The sequence below is a fragment of the Podarcis liolepis genome (genome assembly GCF_965112155.1).
Source record: "Podarcis liolepis genome assembly, chromosome: 17".
NCBI classification, from domain to species: Eukaryota; Metazoa; Chordata; class Lepidosauria; order Squamata; family Lacertidae; genus Podarcis; species Podarcis liolepis.
In genome coordinates this window covers 11,906,884-11,925,461 of record NC_139571.1, presented here as the reverse complement: position 1 = coordinate 11,925,461, position 18,578 = coordinate 11,906,884, and the positions used below count along the sequence as shown (strand labels likewise).

The following is an 18,578-nucleotide window of genomic DNA, read 5'->3' as shown; positions in this document are numbered from 1 at the left end:
AAATCGTTACAAAGCAATACACAATTCATACAGCCTACCTCCAGGTTAAACAAGCATTTTGTTCAGAATAAAGGGATCATTAGTTCTTGCAGGTTGAGAGGAGTTCCCTACCAGGACAGACTTTGTGTGCTCAAGACATCGATTTCATAAAACATATTTTGTTGCACAGTGCAAAATATGAGCAAGCCAGGGCTGAACTGATATTACCCTTGCTGGTACCTTTCCCGGGAAAATCAGAGGCTCACTATGTCAGGTTCCTATTGGAAGACTGGACAAACGCTAGAACATTAGCAGTGGCAAAGTTTTTATCGGTGGTTGCAAGAAAAAATACAATAGTACCAGAGACAGAAGTCACACAAACTGGCTTCCTTTCTCATGGAACAGAAAGTAGACATGAATCAGATGATCCTTGCAATGGGAGGAGCGAAATGCCACAGTTGCCTCCTTCGAAAAGCAGCATTTCCTCATTTGCTCTGACAACAGTTGACCTCCATAAAGAAGCAAGGGCAGCAACTGACTGAGGAAATGAGGAATTTCTGCTTTAGAAACAGAAACATGACTCTTGTCGTTGCCAGGATGAGTTGATGGAACCATTGAACCACCATACTAATATAAAGGACAGGGCATTTTGTGTTATGGCACCCATACTTCTCTCCATTATAGTCTCACCTTGCCACCCAAGCAGCTACAGATTTTGCCCTTCCTCTGCAGACCCCTCCAATCTCAGTTGCGGTTAGAGCATTTTTAATTTGCATCATTTCCTGGACTAGTATGTGCAAATAATAATAATAATAATAATAATAATAATAATAATAATAATAATAATTTATTTATACCCGCCCATCTGGCTGAGTTTCCCCAGCCACTCTGGGCTGCTCCCACTCAAGTATTAAAAATACAGCATTAAATATTAAAAACTTCCCTGAACAGGACTGCCTTCAGATGTCTTTAATAATAATAATTTAATAAGCAACATGAGAACGGCAACAACTTCATAAAACAAAAGCTAACAATTTTGAGTTTCTAGTTCATGACGATAATCTGAGCACGTTCTTTAGGGGAAATGCTGATTTAAGGGGAAAAAAAGCTAGAATTATGTAGGAGAAAAGCAATTGTTGAGAAGAGGAAGGGGAAGGAGAACCCCGTGCTAAACTTTTGAGCTGCTAGGCGTGAGAAAAGTACGATATAAAAACGCGAATACGTTATTCATTTAAATCTTATTTATTAAATTTGGATACACCGCCCTTTATCCAAGGGTCGCCGAGGCGGCTTGCAGCATTTAAACACCAAAAGCGCGTAGCATAATAGCGAACATGACAATAACACACTGCGCAGCATTTTATTTTATTTATCCCATTCATTTAATAAACAGTCAGATATTCAAAATCTGAAGGGGAGGGAGGGGGGCCTCGTGACTATCTCGTGACAGCCGCTGAAGAGCCAATGAGAGCCGCCCTCGCCTTCACCCACCTCCTCCTTGTCGTCGTCGCCAAGACCAAGAACTGGAACGGAGGCGGGTTGGGCCCCGAGTTGCCTGTCACGCCGAAGCCCCTCCCCGAACCCGCTCCTCCGCCTCTCATTGGTCATGTTGCAAGCACGGGAAGGCGGGGCCGGAGGTAGGTGAAGGCGAAACGACTCGGCAAGCCGCTTCCACCCGATTGGACCAAAACCGCCCCTTACCCCGCTTCCTCCTTCCGGTCGACAAGAGGATGAGCCTTCGGCTGTACGGCACGGGCTGCTGCTTCCTCTTCCGCTTGTGTAGCATGACTGGTCACGAGCCGCCCTCCTCTTCCTCCTCCTCCGGGCTCCGGTAACGGCTTCGGGGGCCGGCGACAGGCGCGGGGAGGAAGGCCGAGACGCGACGTCGAGCGCCGCACTGGGCCGGGGCAGCCCCAGGTGACGGCGCCGCTCCGCGACCCTGCTCCCCATCTCCCCTCAGCCGCACCTCGCTTGCTGCAGGCTCCGGGGGGCGAGAGAGGTGAGGGGGCGGAGGGCATGTGGGACCCCCCCCCCCACCGCCTCCTCCGAAAGCTCCGGCCTCGCTCCCCCCCCCTTTTTGAAGAAGCCTGGCGGCAGTCGAGTTGTGGAAATGGCGGGGCTTTTTAGGCACTTGGGGGGTGAGGGGGGGTCAGGGAAGGGCTTCGCAGGGGTGAGGTAGAGCAGGCGGCCTCGGCGCCTGCCATGCCGAAGGGCGAACCCGCCGCAGGGACACGCGCGCTTTTCGTTACGTCTGCACGCGAAGCGGGGCGGACACGTGAGCCGCAGGCAGGTGGGGGCCCGGTGGCGCGTTCCGCGTGGCGCTGTGCCTCCGCAACTCGAGTGACGGGAACGAGGCCTCCTCAGCAGTTTCGTCCAGTGGCGTAGCGTGGGGGGTGCAGGGGGGGCCGGCCGCACCGGGCGCAACATCTGAGGGTTAGGGGGCGCAAATCCACAGGTTAGGGGGCGCAAATCACTTGCCTTGCCCCGGGTGCTGACAACCCACGCTACGCCACTGGTTTCGTCCCACCCCCGCCGCCACCTGTATGCGGCTCTTTCCAAAGCTCTCTCCACCCATCTCTGGCACAGATTCTTTGCACAGATTCTGAGCACAAGGGGTGCCTCCTCCCCGCCTAACCCCAAATCCCTAGGATTTAATGTTTCAAATGGTGCATCCCCGAAACCTCCATTTCGGGCTATCAAGGGTGAGAGTGGATTCTCAGTAACTGAGAGGATGTTGACTTTTCCTGGACTGATCTTTCAAAGCCCACACCCAGAGTTAGAGCAGAGAGAGTCTTCCAAGGTGAATTTTTCCAACATGAAAGGCTACGCTCAGGACCTGAGCAAGATGACTCTGCAATGGGTAATTTCGCCAAAATGGAGCTTTCAAGTATACGAATATGTATTAAAATTTATCAACAAAGTCAATGGCATTTTATGAGCTGCTTAAATTTGGCCGTGCTGTACCCGTCCTTAGAAAGAAGGTGACTGTTCATGCATCAAATACATTAAGCCAGCCTTCGTTCGCAGAATACATTCGCAGAAATTATCGTGCAGCCCACCTACATTTGGATGGCTTGAAATGCAAAACAAAAAAGCAAAATGCACCTACTGACTGATTTCTAAAAGCTTCCATGTGTGGTCTGAGTGAATCATCATTTATGAGATGCTCACTTCTTGTTTTAATGATTAACAACATAAAAATAGCATATGACAATGCAGAATTAACAGTTTCTGAGAGTGGTTTGAGATGAGCCATAACGATAGTAAGAAACACTGAATAGAAGATGTTCTTCATACATTTCAAATAGAGGATGTGAAACATATTTGTTGGGGGAAATAAGGGTTCAGCCTACTGAGAGGATCCAGTTGGCCGCTCCCGCCTTAAAGTAGTGAATTTCCTCTCTCTCAGTGCCAAATTATTGCGGGTTGTCATTTATGTGAGACTAATATCCCAGTTGTCTCTTAATTCAGGACTGTGAGATTGCTTATAGAATGTCCACCTTTCCATGTAAAAGCCATAATGAAAAAGTAGACATTGATTGTTCAATTGAGCTCTGCAACTCAGGTTTCATATGTCAGGCTGCCATATTAACGCCTTGTCTACATCTGTTTTTCATCACCTGCCCTTACTCTAGACAACTGCTTGTAGAATGTTCCTGGCTCACCCTTGCTTCCATGCTGTGCTGCTAGCCCTCATAACCACTGTGATGGCAAAGGACAATGAATGTGATCTACTTGGGGAGGAACGCAGTGAATCCACAAAAGAAAAGAAGCTGCTGGAGAGGTTGACGCCAATTTTCGGCAGAAGGTACAGTGCCTGTGGCTGATTGACTTGTTGGGGTGGCTTCAGTGTAGCCGATGTCAGGAGCAATTGCTCAAGAGGGATTTTTGAGTCACTGCCCTTGGGGAATATCCAACCACCTTAGCTACTTGTCAGGCCCGGCTAGTGTCAACAAGTGATTCTCATAAGAATTCTACTTGCTCATACCGATTGCGTTCCTGTTGTGAAAAGATGGCTGCTGAAGGAGTTTATTCTCCCCCCCCCCCCAATAAAATTAACAGCTCATTGGCAATATTCTGTTGTTCATGAGGCCTTGTGGACATCTGGTATAGATACTTAATGCCCTTACTAAGTCTCCGATATAATCTCCAGATGTTTTGGGACTACAATTCCCATCATCCCTGACCACTGGTCCTGTTAGCTAGGGATGATGGGAGTTGTAGTCCCAAAACATCTGGAGGGCCAAGTTTGGCCATGCCTGAAACAGCACCTCTGTTCTTGCACTACTTGAATAGTTTCCCCACCAATCCGCATTACAAAATCTACAAAAGGAAATATGCAGATATTCATTATTGACACCTGGGTGAGCAGCCTGGGAAGATTAGGCATTAACTCAGCTTTTGGTCTCCAGCTACTTGGTGTGGCACCAATCCCAACTGGGTTGGGAAGAGTCACAGCTGTAATCCCCAAGGAGGCCAAACTCTACTGACTAGATTTGAGGGGTTTTATGGTGTTGAGTCATTGGAACAGACTGGGGATGCTGCTGGTCTCTTGTCCACCCCATTGCATGGCACTTCCTTTGCTAACCTGAAGGTTACCTTGAGCATGGTGGTGGAGAATCCTTCCAGAGTGGTGCCACGTACCTTCAACACCCACTCCAATTCAGCCTCCAGTGAACTAGCTTGGGACCTCATGGCCACCTGGACAACCATAGATTTGTCATGATCAATCAGTGGTGCAACCCATGTGTCCAAACAAATGTACTCTGGACCTGGTCTTTGCAACAGAGAGGGATAGCTTGGTTCAGTTGATTGTGGGGTTTGTAATGAGGCCGTTATCCTGGATGGACCATTTCCTGATATGGTTTGGATTCCCTCTGATTGTATTACCCATAGGGATGGAGGGCCTATTGAGATGGTCCACCCTGGAGACTAATAGACTCACAAAGGTTCCTGAATACTTTGGGGGATTTTCCAGCTGAGATGGCTGGCACTCCTGTTGAGGCTCTATTCTTGCTGTAGAACAGCAAGATGCACTGGGCCATAAACACAGTTGCTTCAGGGGTCATCATTGCAACTGGTGAGCATGCCTGGTATACCAGGGAACTGCATGATTAAACAGGAGCGGCAATGGCTAGATTGTAAATAGTGCAAATCCCAATGCAACACTGACCAGATAAAGGCAAGAGTACTTGGTCATGCATACCGCATGGCAGCAGTGACGGCAAATAAAGTGTGCCTCTCTGCCACCAGAGCCTCTTCAGTCCAGCAGGGCTGTTTCGAGTGGTGAATAAGCTGATTAAATCTGCCCAACATAGGGTATCTCTGAAGTTCTGGGCACTAATTATAGCAATGCCAGATGACCATCTAACTCAGGATTTGTTGGCTCAGTGGAGAAGCTGGTTAGAGGAGTTTGGCTGACTGACCCTTACCCATCATGTCTTACACAGCTATCCAGAGGGGATTGGTGGAGTGGGCTCAAGGATTGATCAGTTCCTTACTGCAGAAGCGGGGTGTGCTGCCTGTCTTGAAGGACCAGAAGTGTTACATTACAATTGCCTGTTCACAATCTTGGGCAAGATTCTTGAGAGGCTGGCGGCAAGCCACCAGCAGGCATTATTGGAGGAAGTAGATTAATCCGAACGGATTTCAAACTGGCTTCAGGCCCAGAGACAGGCATTTGGGGGATGGCTGGATGTGAGTTTTCTGTATCCAAAGCTGTATTGTTTTACTTAGATCAGTGTTTTCAGCTTTTGGATTTTAAATACAGTTGTATTTTAATTTGTATTCCCCACCCTGGGACTTCTTGTAATGAGCAGGTAACAAATAGTTTAAAAAAAAAAATGGAGATACATGCTGATCTCCCTTTTTTCATGCCTCAGGATTTGGGGTGTTTCTCATTCACTTTAGAGCAGAATTTGTAGAACATGATTTTTTTAAAAAGTTTGTGAAAACCTCTCCTAATGGAATTTGGAATGAAAGAGGGTTGGCTGGTATAGATGCTCCTTAATTTGAGTGGGAAGGACTATTGTTAGGATCCCCACCACCCCCGCAAATGTGTGAGCACCAATGTTTGTAAGGCTTCACTCTGTGGCATCTCCCTCTGCAGTTTTGAAGTTGAAGGTGAAGGTGAGCGTGAAGGTGAGAAATACACCTACAAGTTTCGGGTGTGTCGAAATGCTAGCAATAAGACCAATTCTGGCCTGGTGCAGATCAACAATAAGCAACAGACAATGGTATTGGGACGAATCAACGAAACCCATCTTGCCAGTGGAAGTAAGATACATTTATCCTTCAACAACTCTTATCCATTGCTCTTCCAATACCACACATGCCTCACAGGGTGTCTTGGTTTTCTGTCTTGGCAGGTTCATGGATTTTACTGACCTATAAGGGGGGAGACCCCTATACTAGCCACTGTGGGAAGGAGCCGAGAAAAGCCATAGTAATGATCACCTGCAACAAGAAGACACTAGCAGTGAGTAGCTACTGGAAAGGGTTATTAAAAAATAATAATTCCAGGGTATATTGGCCAGTGGTTAGGAGTCACCCCTCATTACATTACCTCCAGTACTAATCACGCTGAATAATTTAAGAGCTGAATTACATGCTTGGAAAATGAGATTTTTCAGCTTGGCAGGAATACCACTATGCTTGAACTTGTATGTTGGTGGGAGGGGAAAGGCTAGAAAATGAACACATTTTGAAGAAGGGTAAAGGGACCCCTGACCATTAGGTCCAGTCGTGACCGACTCTAGGGTTGTGGCGCTCATCTCGCTTTATTGGCTGAGGGAGCCAGCATACAGCTTCCAGGTCATGTGGCCAGCATGACTAAGCCACTTCTGGCGAACCAGAGCAGCGCATGAAAATGCCATTCACCTATTCATCTACTTGCACTTTGACGTGCTTTCGAACTGCTAGGTTGGCAGGAGCAAGGACCGAGGAATGGGAGCTCACCCCGTCGTGGGGATTTGAACCGCCAACCTTCTGATCAGCAAGTCCTAGGCTCTGTGGTTTAACCCACAGCGCCACCCGAAGAAGGGTAGTCCAGGGCTATTGGGAGGGCTGGGAAGTTCCTGTTGCAAAGAAAAAGTCAAACACAGAGCCTCCTACTAGCATTTTAAAGTACAACCCAGGAAGCCTACAGCATATATTTATCTGAACATGTATCTCGCTCACTCAGAAGTGGGAGGTGGCACTGTTAGATGGTTCTTGAAGAAGATGAAGGACACTGGCGAGCATAGATCTCTGGGGAAGGACAGAACTTTGTCCCTGTATATATTTAAGGTGATAGATGTATTTTACTGGGCTTCCATGAGTCTGCTATCTTCCCATAAACAGAGTGGTTTCACCATGGTGTCAGAAGAACGAGAAAAGATGGAGGAATGCTTCTACCTCTTTGAGTTAGAGAGCAGCTTGGCCTGCCCTCCAGAAGACGCTCACTTAAGTATTGGCTCTATATTGCTCATTACGTAAGTTTGTCTAAAAGTTTTAATACTCCATCTAGTTTAGCAATTTCCAGGGTAGCTTATATGCATATTCTTTTTAAACAAAAAAAAAACGGGATTGAAAAATGAAGATAACAGTTAAAACTGAGCAGCATCAGAGCAACTTGAGAGATAAAAGCTATTCTGATAATACAATTTAATAGTGCCTGGTTTCAACAATAAGTTCTTTACTTGGTGCCAGAAAGACATGAGATTTGGTACCAACATTCTGGTGTATATGTGTACAATCTTAAGGCCTGTACTTTGGACTAGTTGAAATTTCAAATGTGTCCCCCCATTCAGTGCATCATGGCAGTGTAAGTTGTATGCCACCAGTTCATGAATAGTGGCTGTTTCTTTTCGGGTGGGAGGGTGGGCACCAGACTTAGAACGTAGACGGCACTTCATGCCATAAAAAGGTACAGCTTCCAGGTCATGTGGCCGGCATGACTAAGCCGCTTCTGGTGAACCAGAGCAGCGCACGGAAACGCTGTTTACCTTCCCGCCAGAGCGGTACCTATTTATCTACTTGCACTTTGACGTGCTTTCGAACTGCTAGGTTGGCAGGAGCTGGGACCGAGCAACGGGAGCTCACCCTGTCGCGGGGATTTGAGCTGCCGACCTTCTGATCGGCAAGCCCTAAGCCCATTAGGTCCAGTCATGACCGACTCTGGGGTTGCAGCGCTCATCTCGCTTTATTGGCCGAGGGAGCTGGCGTACAGCTTCCGGGTCATGTGGCCAGCATGACTAAGCCACTTCTGGTGAACCAGAGCAGCGCACGGAAACACCGTTTACCTTCCTGCCAGAGCAGTACCTATTTATACTTGCACTTTGACGCCATAGATGCCACTTAAAGGCTAGATCTTAAAAGCATTCAAAGCTGCAAAGTGCAACCCCATCTAAAATCAGCTGGGAACTACCTCTCAAAACAGGCACACACCTTACCAACAAGTATCTTCACTTTATCAGGACTTGGCGAGAAAGTATTCCAGATTTTCAGAGTATGTCACCTGGCAGTTCAGTACAGATTTTAAACAGAATTGGGGACAAAGCTTTGAAGAGTACATGTGGTATCGGACATTAGTATTCCATGCCGCCCTTGTCAACTGAGCATACAAGGTAGAAATGAAACAGTGGAACACATTGTCCTCCATTACAGAAGGGTGCCATGGTGCTGTTCCCTACTTTTAGTGCCTTATTAGAAAGGGTCTAGAAAAGTAATCTGCTGAAAGTTTATCCACGAGACACTTTTCTGTAAATGTGATTCCACAGAATCAGGTTTTGTATTGAGCATAGGGTGAATGAAATAAAGGTCTTTGGCCATGGGGAATGGAAGGTTTATCCCAAGGCAGTTGCTTTAAGACAAAAGAATACATATGTAGTTAGGGGCACTGGCTTCCTGGTAAGCATTTAGGCAGGCATGACAGTATGGCATGTGTTTATATCAGAGCTTTCCAAACTTTTCACGTTGGTGACACACTTTTTAGACATGCATGATTTCACGACACAGTAATTCAGTTTTACTAGCAAACCAGAGGTTAAACTAACCCCTTTCCAGCCCCGGGAGGAGTGCGGGGAGCATTTGTGGGACACACCTACACACTGCAACCAACACACTAACTTGTCACGACGCACAGTCTAGAAAGCTCTGGTTTATATTATACATGTGACAAATGCCCTGGGCCTTGCAATTTCATAGATGCACAGGAGAGCCTAAATTACTGCTGTTTAGACATGAATTATAAGCACAGCTTCTGATTGGGCTTCAGCAAATCTCACAAGATGTTGGAAGATTTGGATGTTACAAACGGATACAGTGGTACCTCGGGTTGCAAACTTAATTTATTCCGGGGGTCCATTCTTAACCTGAGGCGCGGTTTCGCTAATGCAGCCTTCTGCTGCCGCTGCGCTGCTGGCGCACGATTTCCGTTCCCATCCTGGGGCAAAGTTCGCAGTCTGGAGCAACTACTTCCAGGTTAGCCGAGTTTGTAACCCGAGGTACCACTGTACAGGGAAATAAACTTGCACAAATGTCCTCAAATGTAGCCTGCAATTTAGTTTCCCTAAAGTGTACCTATTTTCCTCCCCATTTCTGGGCAAATAATTTGCCTGCCATATTGATTCCTAATCCCCATTCCCTTCCCATATTTTATGCTGCTGTGTATACTCAGTGTGATACCTAACAACCATTAAGCCTAAAGTTGTGCACATTGGGCTCTCCTCTGGTTGCTCAAAATTAGAATTTGACTAGACGCTTTAGGAGTAACACATATTACACCATAAAGGTTGGAATCTCATATGCCAATCAGCCTCATTATAAGTTCTTAAGCGGTTTGTAAGAGAACATCAACATGTTCTGAGTTTTATTAGAAATCATCATAGCTTTTGCCTTCCTGGTTTGTTTGTATTTTGACATTCTCTTTCAGGCTTGCTCCATTGGTTGCAGTGTACCTCATTGGGGGATTTCTTTACCAGCGTCTGCTGGTGGGAGCAAAAGGCATGGAGCAGTTCCCCCACTTGGCCTTCTGGCAAGATCTGGGCAACCTAGTGGCAGTAAGTGGCAAAACAGACAAATCCGTACAGCAGCAAGGGGCAACCTGCGATTCTTCCAGAGTTTGCATCTGATATCATGCAAACAAGCTGCGTCTACCTGTGGCACAGGAAAGGTATACAGTGGTACCTCGGATTAAGTACTTAATTCGTTCCGGAGATCCGTACTTAACCTGAAACCGTTCTTAACCTGAAGCACCACTTTAGCTAATGGGGCCTCCTGCCGCCGCCGTGCGATTTCTCTTCTGATCCTGAAGCAAAGTTCTTAACCCGAGGTACTATTTCTGGGTTAGCGGAGTCTGTAACCTGAAGCATATGTAACCCGAGGTACCACTGTATGTGCATTCAGGCATTTTGATGAATCTTGTTTTAACATCTTGTTTTAAGCAGGCCCGGGTAACCTCCGACCTGTGGACCAATCATAGCCCGCAAAGCCATTTTCCTCATGACGTCAGCTGATGTGTGGGAGGATGGGATTGAATCCTGACAAACACCATCCTGATTCAGGAACTGGTTTGCATCAGAATCTCGCTAAAACGAAGGACTTTCAAACAGCCCTGTGCTGTTCTTTGAAGTCCTGACAATTTGGGTTTCAAAGCACAGCATCACCTGACACCATAGTGATGCCCACCTGTCGTATTCAGCCCTCCAAGGGAGATAAAAATGGCCCCTAGACAGAAAAGGTGCCCCCACCCCCATGTAAAGAAGCCGCAGTGAAGCTTGGGGACCCAGCTTGTTACAATTTTTAAAGTGCCATTTAGTATGATGTCTAATGCCAGACTGTGATTAATCTCTACCTTTTTGATAAAAGCCACTCTCAGAGCCATGGTTTGAAATTGCATTGTGTCAACTAATAATTTGAGATTACCCAGTTTGCATTCGGACAAAATGATATACTTAATACTTAATCAGATGGAAGCAGAGCCTTTCAGTTCCTTGCAGCTGCACTGAACGAGAGGGAGTGCATGAATTGAAAGTTTGTTCTGGCTAAATAAACAGATTTATTGCGTTGTCCAAATATAGCTATTGTTTTTGTTGGAGATTGCAGCTAATAAATTCCTGTCAACAGGCTTCCCTTCAGAGTTGTCTGGGAGGCACAGCCTAGGCTTGTTTCCTTGTGGGAACTTCTGAGCTGACACTCTCAAGCTAAGCTTTTACTTACTAGTTGCCTATGCAAAGCCTTTGATGTGCTTTAGGTACGGCAGTTGTGCTTATTTGGCTGCCACGTCTTTCTATAGTCCCTTCAGCATTGAAGTCCTCAAATCATGCTAAGAGGTGGAATCTTGATGGAGACAGAGGTTCATGCTGCAATCGCTATTCGGGGTCTGGCATTTGTACATTAACCTGTGTGTGTTTACAGGATGGCTGTGATTTTGTGTGCCGGTCGAAACCAAGGAATGTACCAGCTGCGTATCGTGGTGTTGGCGATGACCAACTAGGGGAAGAGTCTGAAGAGCGAGATGACCATTTGCTACCAATGTGATCTTTTGTTTCTTTTCCTTCCCTGTTTGTTCACATAAGCGGGTGTCACCTGGTCGCTTCCCCCTCATCTTTCTTGTGATCACCCCTTAAGCTGCTTGCTTTTTACCATGGCTGCCCCATTTTTCCTCTCCTGCTATGAATGAGTACTGGGACTGGGGCTTTTATGAATGTAAATCTGTGGCAACAAACTTTGAAATAGGGGGACTGGACAGAGCCCTGAAGGGCAAATGCTTCTCTAGATTGCCTGCTGAGGCTGATTTTCCCCAGCTTATGAAGAAGTGTTTGTAGGTTTGGAGTGGAGCAGCAAGGGGAACTTCAGTATGTGAAGTTAAAGGGAAGAACCTGAAGGTCCAGGGAAATACTAGTAGCCTTGGGTATGGGGGGGTGGGTAGAGTGGCTGGGATTGAGTGCTTTTACATATTTTGTATGGGCTTTATTCTACAAAACACTGGATTTCTATTTTCAATTATTCATTTGTACATTTTTCTTGAAAGGTGAGGGAGCTTTCCTTGCATTTTCAGATTCACCCTTTTAAGATGCAGTAGACAGACAGACTGGAGACTCTTCCATCTTAAAGTATGAATTAAAAGTAGATTTGAGGTCTTTTTTTCCCAGTCACTGGTCCATGATGATGGCAATAATATGTATATTTTGCTATATGGCCTGAATTGAAATAGAGGTGGAGACTTCAGAGGCAAAGAGGAAAGAGTGTTTATTAAAACAGCAGGTGCACCTCAGTGCAGTCCCTGCATTATCACTCCCTTTAAATGCTTTACGAGAAAGAGGAATTATCTAGCTTTAGTTGTATATGTGCTTATGGCGGAGGTTGAAAAATATAAGGAAGACCAGTCTTCTTAGTAGTTCAACGGGGGAATAAGGAATGAAAGTCTGTCTGGGTGGTTAGTCAAAACCTTAGGTTTTTTGACATAGCCACAAAAACCTATGGAATAAACTTTTATCCTTCCAGACTAGAGCAAACATCACTGCTGGTCTGTTCTCAGTAGGGATGTTAATCTAAGCTGCACCTTCATCTGCTTCCTGGAGGGATTGGGACATGATAGGTCTGTTGCTTTAAGAGATTGCTTTCTCTACGTGGTGCATGCTATGCTATCACCTACTGAAGAGATCAGAGCTGCAGCTCAAAAATATTCCTTACTTTTGAAGATAAGCCATTTACAGTTCAAAGTCTCCTGAATTCACTAGTAACACCAGCTATCTCTTGTGAGGAATAATACATTTACTTTGTAGGGAGAGCTGGTGGTTCAAACTGAGCAGCGATCTGTGGGGTACACAGCAGGGCAAAATCTCTCCTTTTCTGACTCAAGAGCAATGATCAGCTCTCCTGCTGGAATGAAATTAGATAAACAAAGCTGCATCAAGTGTCTCAAGTTCCCTCCAACAGGGATAAGGTCACTGCAATGGTCACTTTTTCATGGTGGTGTTTAAATAACTTTGTACAAAGACACAACTTTAAAATTAAAATGGCTTGAAGCCCTGAACTGTGTGTTTGTGAGTTAATCATAGACATGCTGATGGGAGGTGGAATTTAACAACATGGAAGGGCTGGAGGTTCCCCTCTCTTAAGTCAAAGAAAGCTGCAGCAAATTAACCTCGTTAAATACTACTTTCCTGTTCTTCCTGCTCTCCCAGCCACACAAGGAGAGGGAACATAGCTCAGTAATCAAACACAGAACTTGGCTGGAGAGTGCTTAAATTTCAGTTACCTGTATCTCTAGTTTAGAATTCAAGGACTGGGAATATCAACTACTGTATTGGCCCGAGTATAAGCCGCACCTGCAAATAAGCTGCACATTTAAAATTGATGGGGGGAGGAGGAAACATGACAATACCCAGGCTGCTTCCTTGGTTGGGGAGGACACCACTTTGCTGACAGCGTAAGGTCATGAATAAAAGCCACACTCTTTAACTTTTCACTGTCTGAATTTTTTTTTGGGGGGGGGGCGGCTTATATTCAGGCCAATGCTGTGCTTCACATAAACATACTGTCAAAGGCCGCCTCAGCCACACCTTTTTGCTTAGTGCTATAGCATTATTTAAGCTATTCTTGTAGTTAAGAAGTATGAACCAGCACACAATGAGATGGCTCCTGCTTCCCCCACCCTTCCTATAATAGCTATTATAATCTCTTCAATTCACACTAAAATGGTGATCACTTTTAACTAATGGCACAGGAAATCCGAGCACATTTGACTCTCCAGAGTACTCGAGAGAGTCTATACTCCTTGTGGTTAAAAGCTCTCATTTGTTAGTGATATTAAACTTTGTGTTCAGATTTGGGTCATTTTGGAAAACATAAAACGTATTGGGACCCCTAGTTAGACCACCAAGCCCCACATACCAGCCTGTATCTGACATCATGGAGTCTTAAAACCCAAGCACAGTACTTTACAAAATCCAACAATCAGCTGCCCATCAGTGCTTTTCAGGTTGATTTCAAACCTTGTGGGCAAAAACTGCTTGCTTGATGTCCCTGTGACATCAAATAACAGGTGGACAATCCATGTCAAACTTGGGGCAGGAGGTGGGGAAGATAGCCTGGTGCTATGGAAGGAAACTTGATTGAGCCAACAGCCCAGAAAGCTAAGGCATGAATCTCAGCTGGTAGGCATGAAGTAATACTGCCAAAACTCTGGTTCCCTCTAGTGGGCTTTAAAAGGCCGTTTGAGTTGTGAAAATGCTACATACCCTAGCATTCAAAAAGTTTTAAAATGACATTTTGGCAGATAGAACTTATTAAACACTATTTCTACTAAGCAGAAGTAAATATGCTTAAGCTGAGCTTTATGCTAAGATTTTAAGCACAGGTTTGCAACAGAAATGAGTAAACTCCTATAGAAATATATGGAAATCTCTACAAATGATTGCAAGGTAGGTTTAATTGTTTAAAACTACTATACTCCGAGAAATATTGCTAAATCTTGTTCAGTGTTCCAGAACTGTAGCAGAGGACATACAGTTTCAATCTCAGATTTGAAGTTAACACAGTTAACAAATTTCAGTATCCTTAACTGCAATCTACAGTGACAAGTATCACACCTAGCTTTATAAGTACAAGTAAAGCTTTCTCCATAGCTCCCCTGCTCAGTACATGTCCCCCTCCTCAAATTACACTGCTTTAAAAAACTGTTAAAAACAGTTGTTGGAAAAAGGAATGGAAAAACACATCCTTGACCAAAAGCCATGGCTATCATCCAGCAGATACTGTAAACTGCCCTAAACCTATTACTGGAAGAGTCATACTTCAAAAGGGGTAATGATTAGTACTAGATATCACCACTGGTTGGAACAAGCCTGAAATATGCAAGCACAGAACAGTGGAAACACCTGCCCTAGTATAAACTCTCAGACACAACATAAAATTTGAAAGGTACAGACTTTGAGACAGACATACAGGTTACATCAAAACTAAGATTTTGAACATGCTCTGTATGAATTGTAACAAATCCCTTTTGTAGCTAAAAGCAAAGCTGTACCCTACTTTTGAATGATTTAACATGAACAGCAACAAAGCTTGCCTTCATTTAAACCTGCCATACATCTCTCCAAGTGAAACTATTGCACTGGTGTGTATCAGGAAAGTCGGGGAGGAAAAAAAAAATCAGGCCACGAGAGGACCGGCAACTTAATTTTTGAAGCATTCTTTTTACTGAAGAGAATATTTGTATAATAAACAAAAATAAACAGGCTTCTGACAGGAGATACAAACCTGCTAGAAGAAGCTTTGTCCCATATGCTCTCAGGGGGAGGGCAAGATACAAAACTAGTAAAAGAAAAAATTCAAAAGCAAGATAGAAACAAATGGTGCTTCAGTACAATTGGATTCTCCTTTGGATATTGAATGGCATCTTTCAACTCTACAAGACATGTAGAATTAAAGTTTTTTCTTTAAAAAAATCCCTCGATATCATAGAAGTGCTCATGTTGTCTTGGCAAGGGTCCTATTTAGGCATGAACAAGCTCCAATCCTTAAGTGATCCAGAACACTTTCCAGTGTTCTGTATGGGGTCAGTTTGCTACTTAATTCCACGTGACGCTATGAACTGAGAAAGGCGTCATTTAAAGGGCCTTCCAACTTCCCCTCCCTCCCTCATCAAAAGAACCCATTCCCAAACTTCAGCACTAACTGGTTCCCTGGAAAAATGAATCTGTGTAGGAGGGGAAAAGACCGCATGGGAAGGAAAATGAGAAAACAAAAGCAACTCTAATTCTGAGAAGAGGAAGGGTCCTTCTCAGCCCTTCCTCTGAGAAGCCTCACCAGAGAACTCTCATCATCCTTGCTGTATTGCCACCAGAACGATTCAGAGGCTAATTTTCAGGCAACATGAGATACTCCTGAAGAGGTGTTTCAAGGCCTCCTGGGGAGATATACTTCCTCCATGTAGCACCAAGACTGGCTTTTAAGAGAGGTCAGTTTCCCTCCATTCAGTGTTGAGAGCTTGAAATGGTCCCAGCGCGAAGAGGGGGAGAACTCTGGCTTCTTGCGTTACTAGGTCTCTTTGAGGATGTTGATCTTGGCACAGATCTTGAGGGCAGGACCCAGCTTGATGTTCATGGCACTCATGAGGTGCTCTTCCTTCAGTAGGAGCAAAGCCTGACCGTCAATCTCCTGTGACCGAAACTCCTCCGCAATCTCCTGGCAGCCTATAGGATTCAAGAAGCAAAAAAACAAAACACCTTGTGAGATGTCAAAGAGGCAAGCAGTTGATGTCATTTTGAAGAACAGGATGTTTGTATCAAATCCCTTAGCAATCTTAATAATTCTCACAACAGGTCTGAGGTGAGTGAGCGAAAGAATAAAGGCTTGCTGAAGGAAACGGAATTTCCTAGGCTACAGCTCACATTTTCAGTGATTATGCTGTTAACATACAGATAAGTCATCTATCGTCATGACCTTCATAATTCCTGGAGCACACAGAAAGGTGTTCATAGTACAGTGGTACCCTGGAAGTCGAATGGAATCTGTTTGGGAAGTGCATTTCACTTCCAAAACGTTCAGAAACCAAAACGCGGCTTCTGATTGGCTGCAGGAAGATCCTGCAGCCAATTGGAAGCCATGCAGGATGTTTGGCTTCCGAAAATTGTTCAAAAATTGGAACACTCGCTTCCGAGTTTCGATCATTCGGGAGCCAAGGCGTTCAGGATCCAAGGTACGACTGTATGTTACCGTTCCACAGACTGAAACCTCAGTTATACCCAAGCACCTTGTCGTCTAATCTCACTCCTCTTCTGGTGGTGTCAGACTCACCTTGCAGAGATGCAATGAACTCATACACTTCCTCTACACTCCAGCGGCTGGGGTTGCTGGAGAGGAAGACCGGGTTGATGCCATGGAGGTCAGGGGTAGGCTGAGACATGTTGGAGCTGGCAAGGTCTCGCTCTCCATGACTAGCCCTCACAGAAAGGGGTCCAGGAGATGTTGGGGACAATGCTTCATCATAACTGGAGTTATCAGATCCTCTACTAGAGTCTTCTTGGCCCTGAAAGATGCAAGCACCAGAAATAAAACAAGAGGGGGAAATCCTTAGGTTGGGGGTAGTCATTGAAAAAACGTAAGATGATGCACAAGACCTGGGTTCCTACACAGTCCCTTTACTGCTTTAGTTGTTGTCTAGCAAGTATCTTGGGAGCAGTTGCACTGCAATTAGACTGTCAGAGAAACAGTGACTGCATGACTGGACACTCTTAATTGATCATGGTAATGAACGTGGGGAGAAGCCATCAAGTACATACTGGGCCCAAGCTACTAAATATTCTAGAGCTCAACACCTGTTAACTGTTAGCTTCATCTCACAGATTGAAGATGTACATACTCTGGTACACTGAACAAGATTTGGCAATACTGACCATTTACCTGGCTTGGAGCTCTTCTGTCCCTCCTTTTTCATAAGGATGGCATGTCCATTGTGTCTTGTTTCTAATTAGACATCTTTGAGAGTATCCAGATAGTATTATCACCAGGGATTAAAGGTCTCATCTGATGTACGGAAAATGCAATATCCTATGTCTGAGCGTAAGCATACACCAGACATAGGATATTAATTTTTTCTTACGTCAGATCACACCTTTAATCAGATTTGACATATTGTTTGGATACTCTCAGAGATGATTGATTAGAAACAAAACACAAGGGACAGAACAGCACAAATCTGGGTTAACTCAGGCCAGCCTCTCCAGGTTGGACTACTGTTCTAAAATCAGTTCAACCTACTTATTTTTATACAGCCCCTACCCATATTCCCATGAACGAACAGCACAATCTTAGTTTACAAGAAGGAGCAGGACAGGCATCTGCCGATAGGTAGATTCTTCTTGCTTATTCAGTAGTTATCTAGAAGAAGTGCTGAGAACATGTATGAACTGAGGGAGCAGAGACCAAGTCCCGTAAGAGTCCATTTTAAGAGTCCACAGAAAATTGCCATCCTCCTAGTAAGCACAGAGGAGAAAGGTGTGTAAAGATATAAGCAGGGGACCATCCCATTTGTTTTGCAAGGAGATAGTTGTTGCTATGCAACTTCCCTGGATCTTTTACTGGAATAAGGATTCATTATAAGCGTACAATCCACCTCAAAGGGTAAGTCTTAGAAGGAAAAAAAGGATTCCTAACATGAAGAAGAATCTTTATTATGGCCATAGGCCAGCATAAAAACATGTTCGTGTTCCTCATTTACTAAGGGATAGAAACAAAAACACCTGGCCTTGATCTCTGACCCAAGGATGTGTGTAAGGTAGAAATCAGTAGTCTCTAAGCAGAAAGAGTGGGCATCAGAGGGGCTTATCCAGAAGATCCCACCTGACCTCTAGTGGTGGCATTAGAAAACAGCAGTTTACTTATTATGAATTAAGTAACAAATGTGCACTCTTCTCCACTGAAGTACAAGATTCTCTTCACCAAAGTCTAGTAACTTAGAGTTTCCACCTGCCTGGGAATTTTTCTCATGGTGGAGTGCATATAAACCCAAGTGTGCCATAAGGCAAAGCTGGCCAGACTTAATCTGGGTTTTAAGTCTCCAGTTTCGGGTTTTTAAATAGAAGATTTCGCTTGGCTTTAATATTGGAACT

At 44.9% G+C, this 18,578-nt stretch overlaps 2 protein-coding genes across 12 annotated transcripts in view; one reads left to right on the top strand and one right to left on the bottom strand.

Annotated features, from left to right (window-relative positions):
- The first annotated feature begins 1,683 nt into the window (after positions 1-1,683).
- Positions 1,684-12,997, top strand: M6PR (mannose-6-phosphate receptor, cation dependent). 2 transcript variants are annotated; one of them, XM_083483439.1, is made up of 7 exons: positions 1,684-1,896; positions 3,615-3,787; positions 6,089-6,255; positions 6,348-6,457; positions 7,321-7,451; positions 9,893-10,019; positions 11,377-12,997. In XM_083483439.1, the coding sequence occupies exons 2-7, from the start codon at positions 3,630-3,632 to the stop codon at positions 11,497-11,499; spliced, it is 816 nt and encodes a 271-aa protein (XP_083339565.1). In that variant the 5' UTR covers positions 1,684-1,896; positions 3,615-3,629; the 3' UTR covers positions 11,500-12,997. The 2 variants fall into 2 exon arrangements, with proteins under 2 accessions (XP_083339565.1, XP_083339566.1); XM_083483440.1 differs by lacking the exon at positions 1,684-1,896 and adding an exon at positions 1,956-1,978.
- Positions 12,998-14,377: 1,380 nt separating this feature from the next.
- Positions 14,378-18,578, bottom strand: part of PHC1 (polyhomeotic homolog 1) — a 28,313-nt gene continuing 24,112 nt past the window's right edge. For all 10 annotated transcript variants that reach the window (XM_083483312.1, XM_083483305.1, XM_083483309.1 and 7 more), the window contains 2 exons: positions 16,765-16,996; positions 14,378-16,160 (listed from right to left, as the gene is read on the bottom strand). In XM_083483312.1, the coding sequence (XP_083339438.1) occupies positions 16,006-16,160; positions 16,765-16,996 (387 nt within the window). In that variant the 3' untranslated portion in view covers positions 14,378-16,005. The remainder of the gene's footprint in view (positions 16,161-16,764; positions 16,997-18,578) is intronic.

Bases quoted from the DNA above. Each gene is read 5' to 3' on its own strand.
- M6PR (XM_083483439.1), top strand. From the start codon at position 3,630: ATGTTCCTGGCTCACCCTTGCTTCCATGCTGTGCTGCTAGCCCTCATA. The intron at 6,256-6,347 runs GTAAGATACATT...CTGTCTTGGCAG, and splicing joins AACCCATCTTGCCAGTGGAA to GTTCATGGATTTTACTGACC. The intron at 10,020-11,376 runs GTAAGTGGCAAA...GTGTGTTTACAG, and splicing joins ATCTGGGCAACCTAGTGGCA to GATGGCTGTGATTTTGTGTG.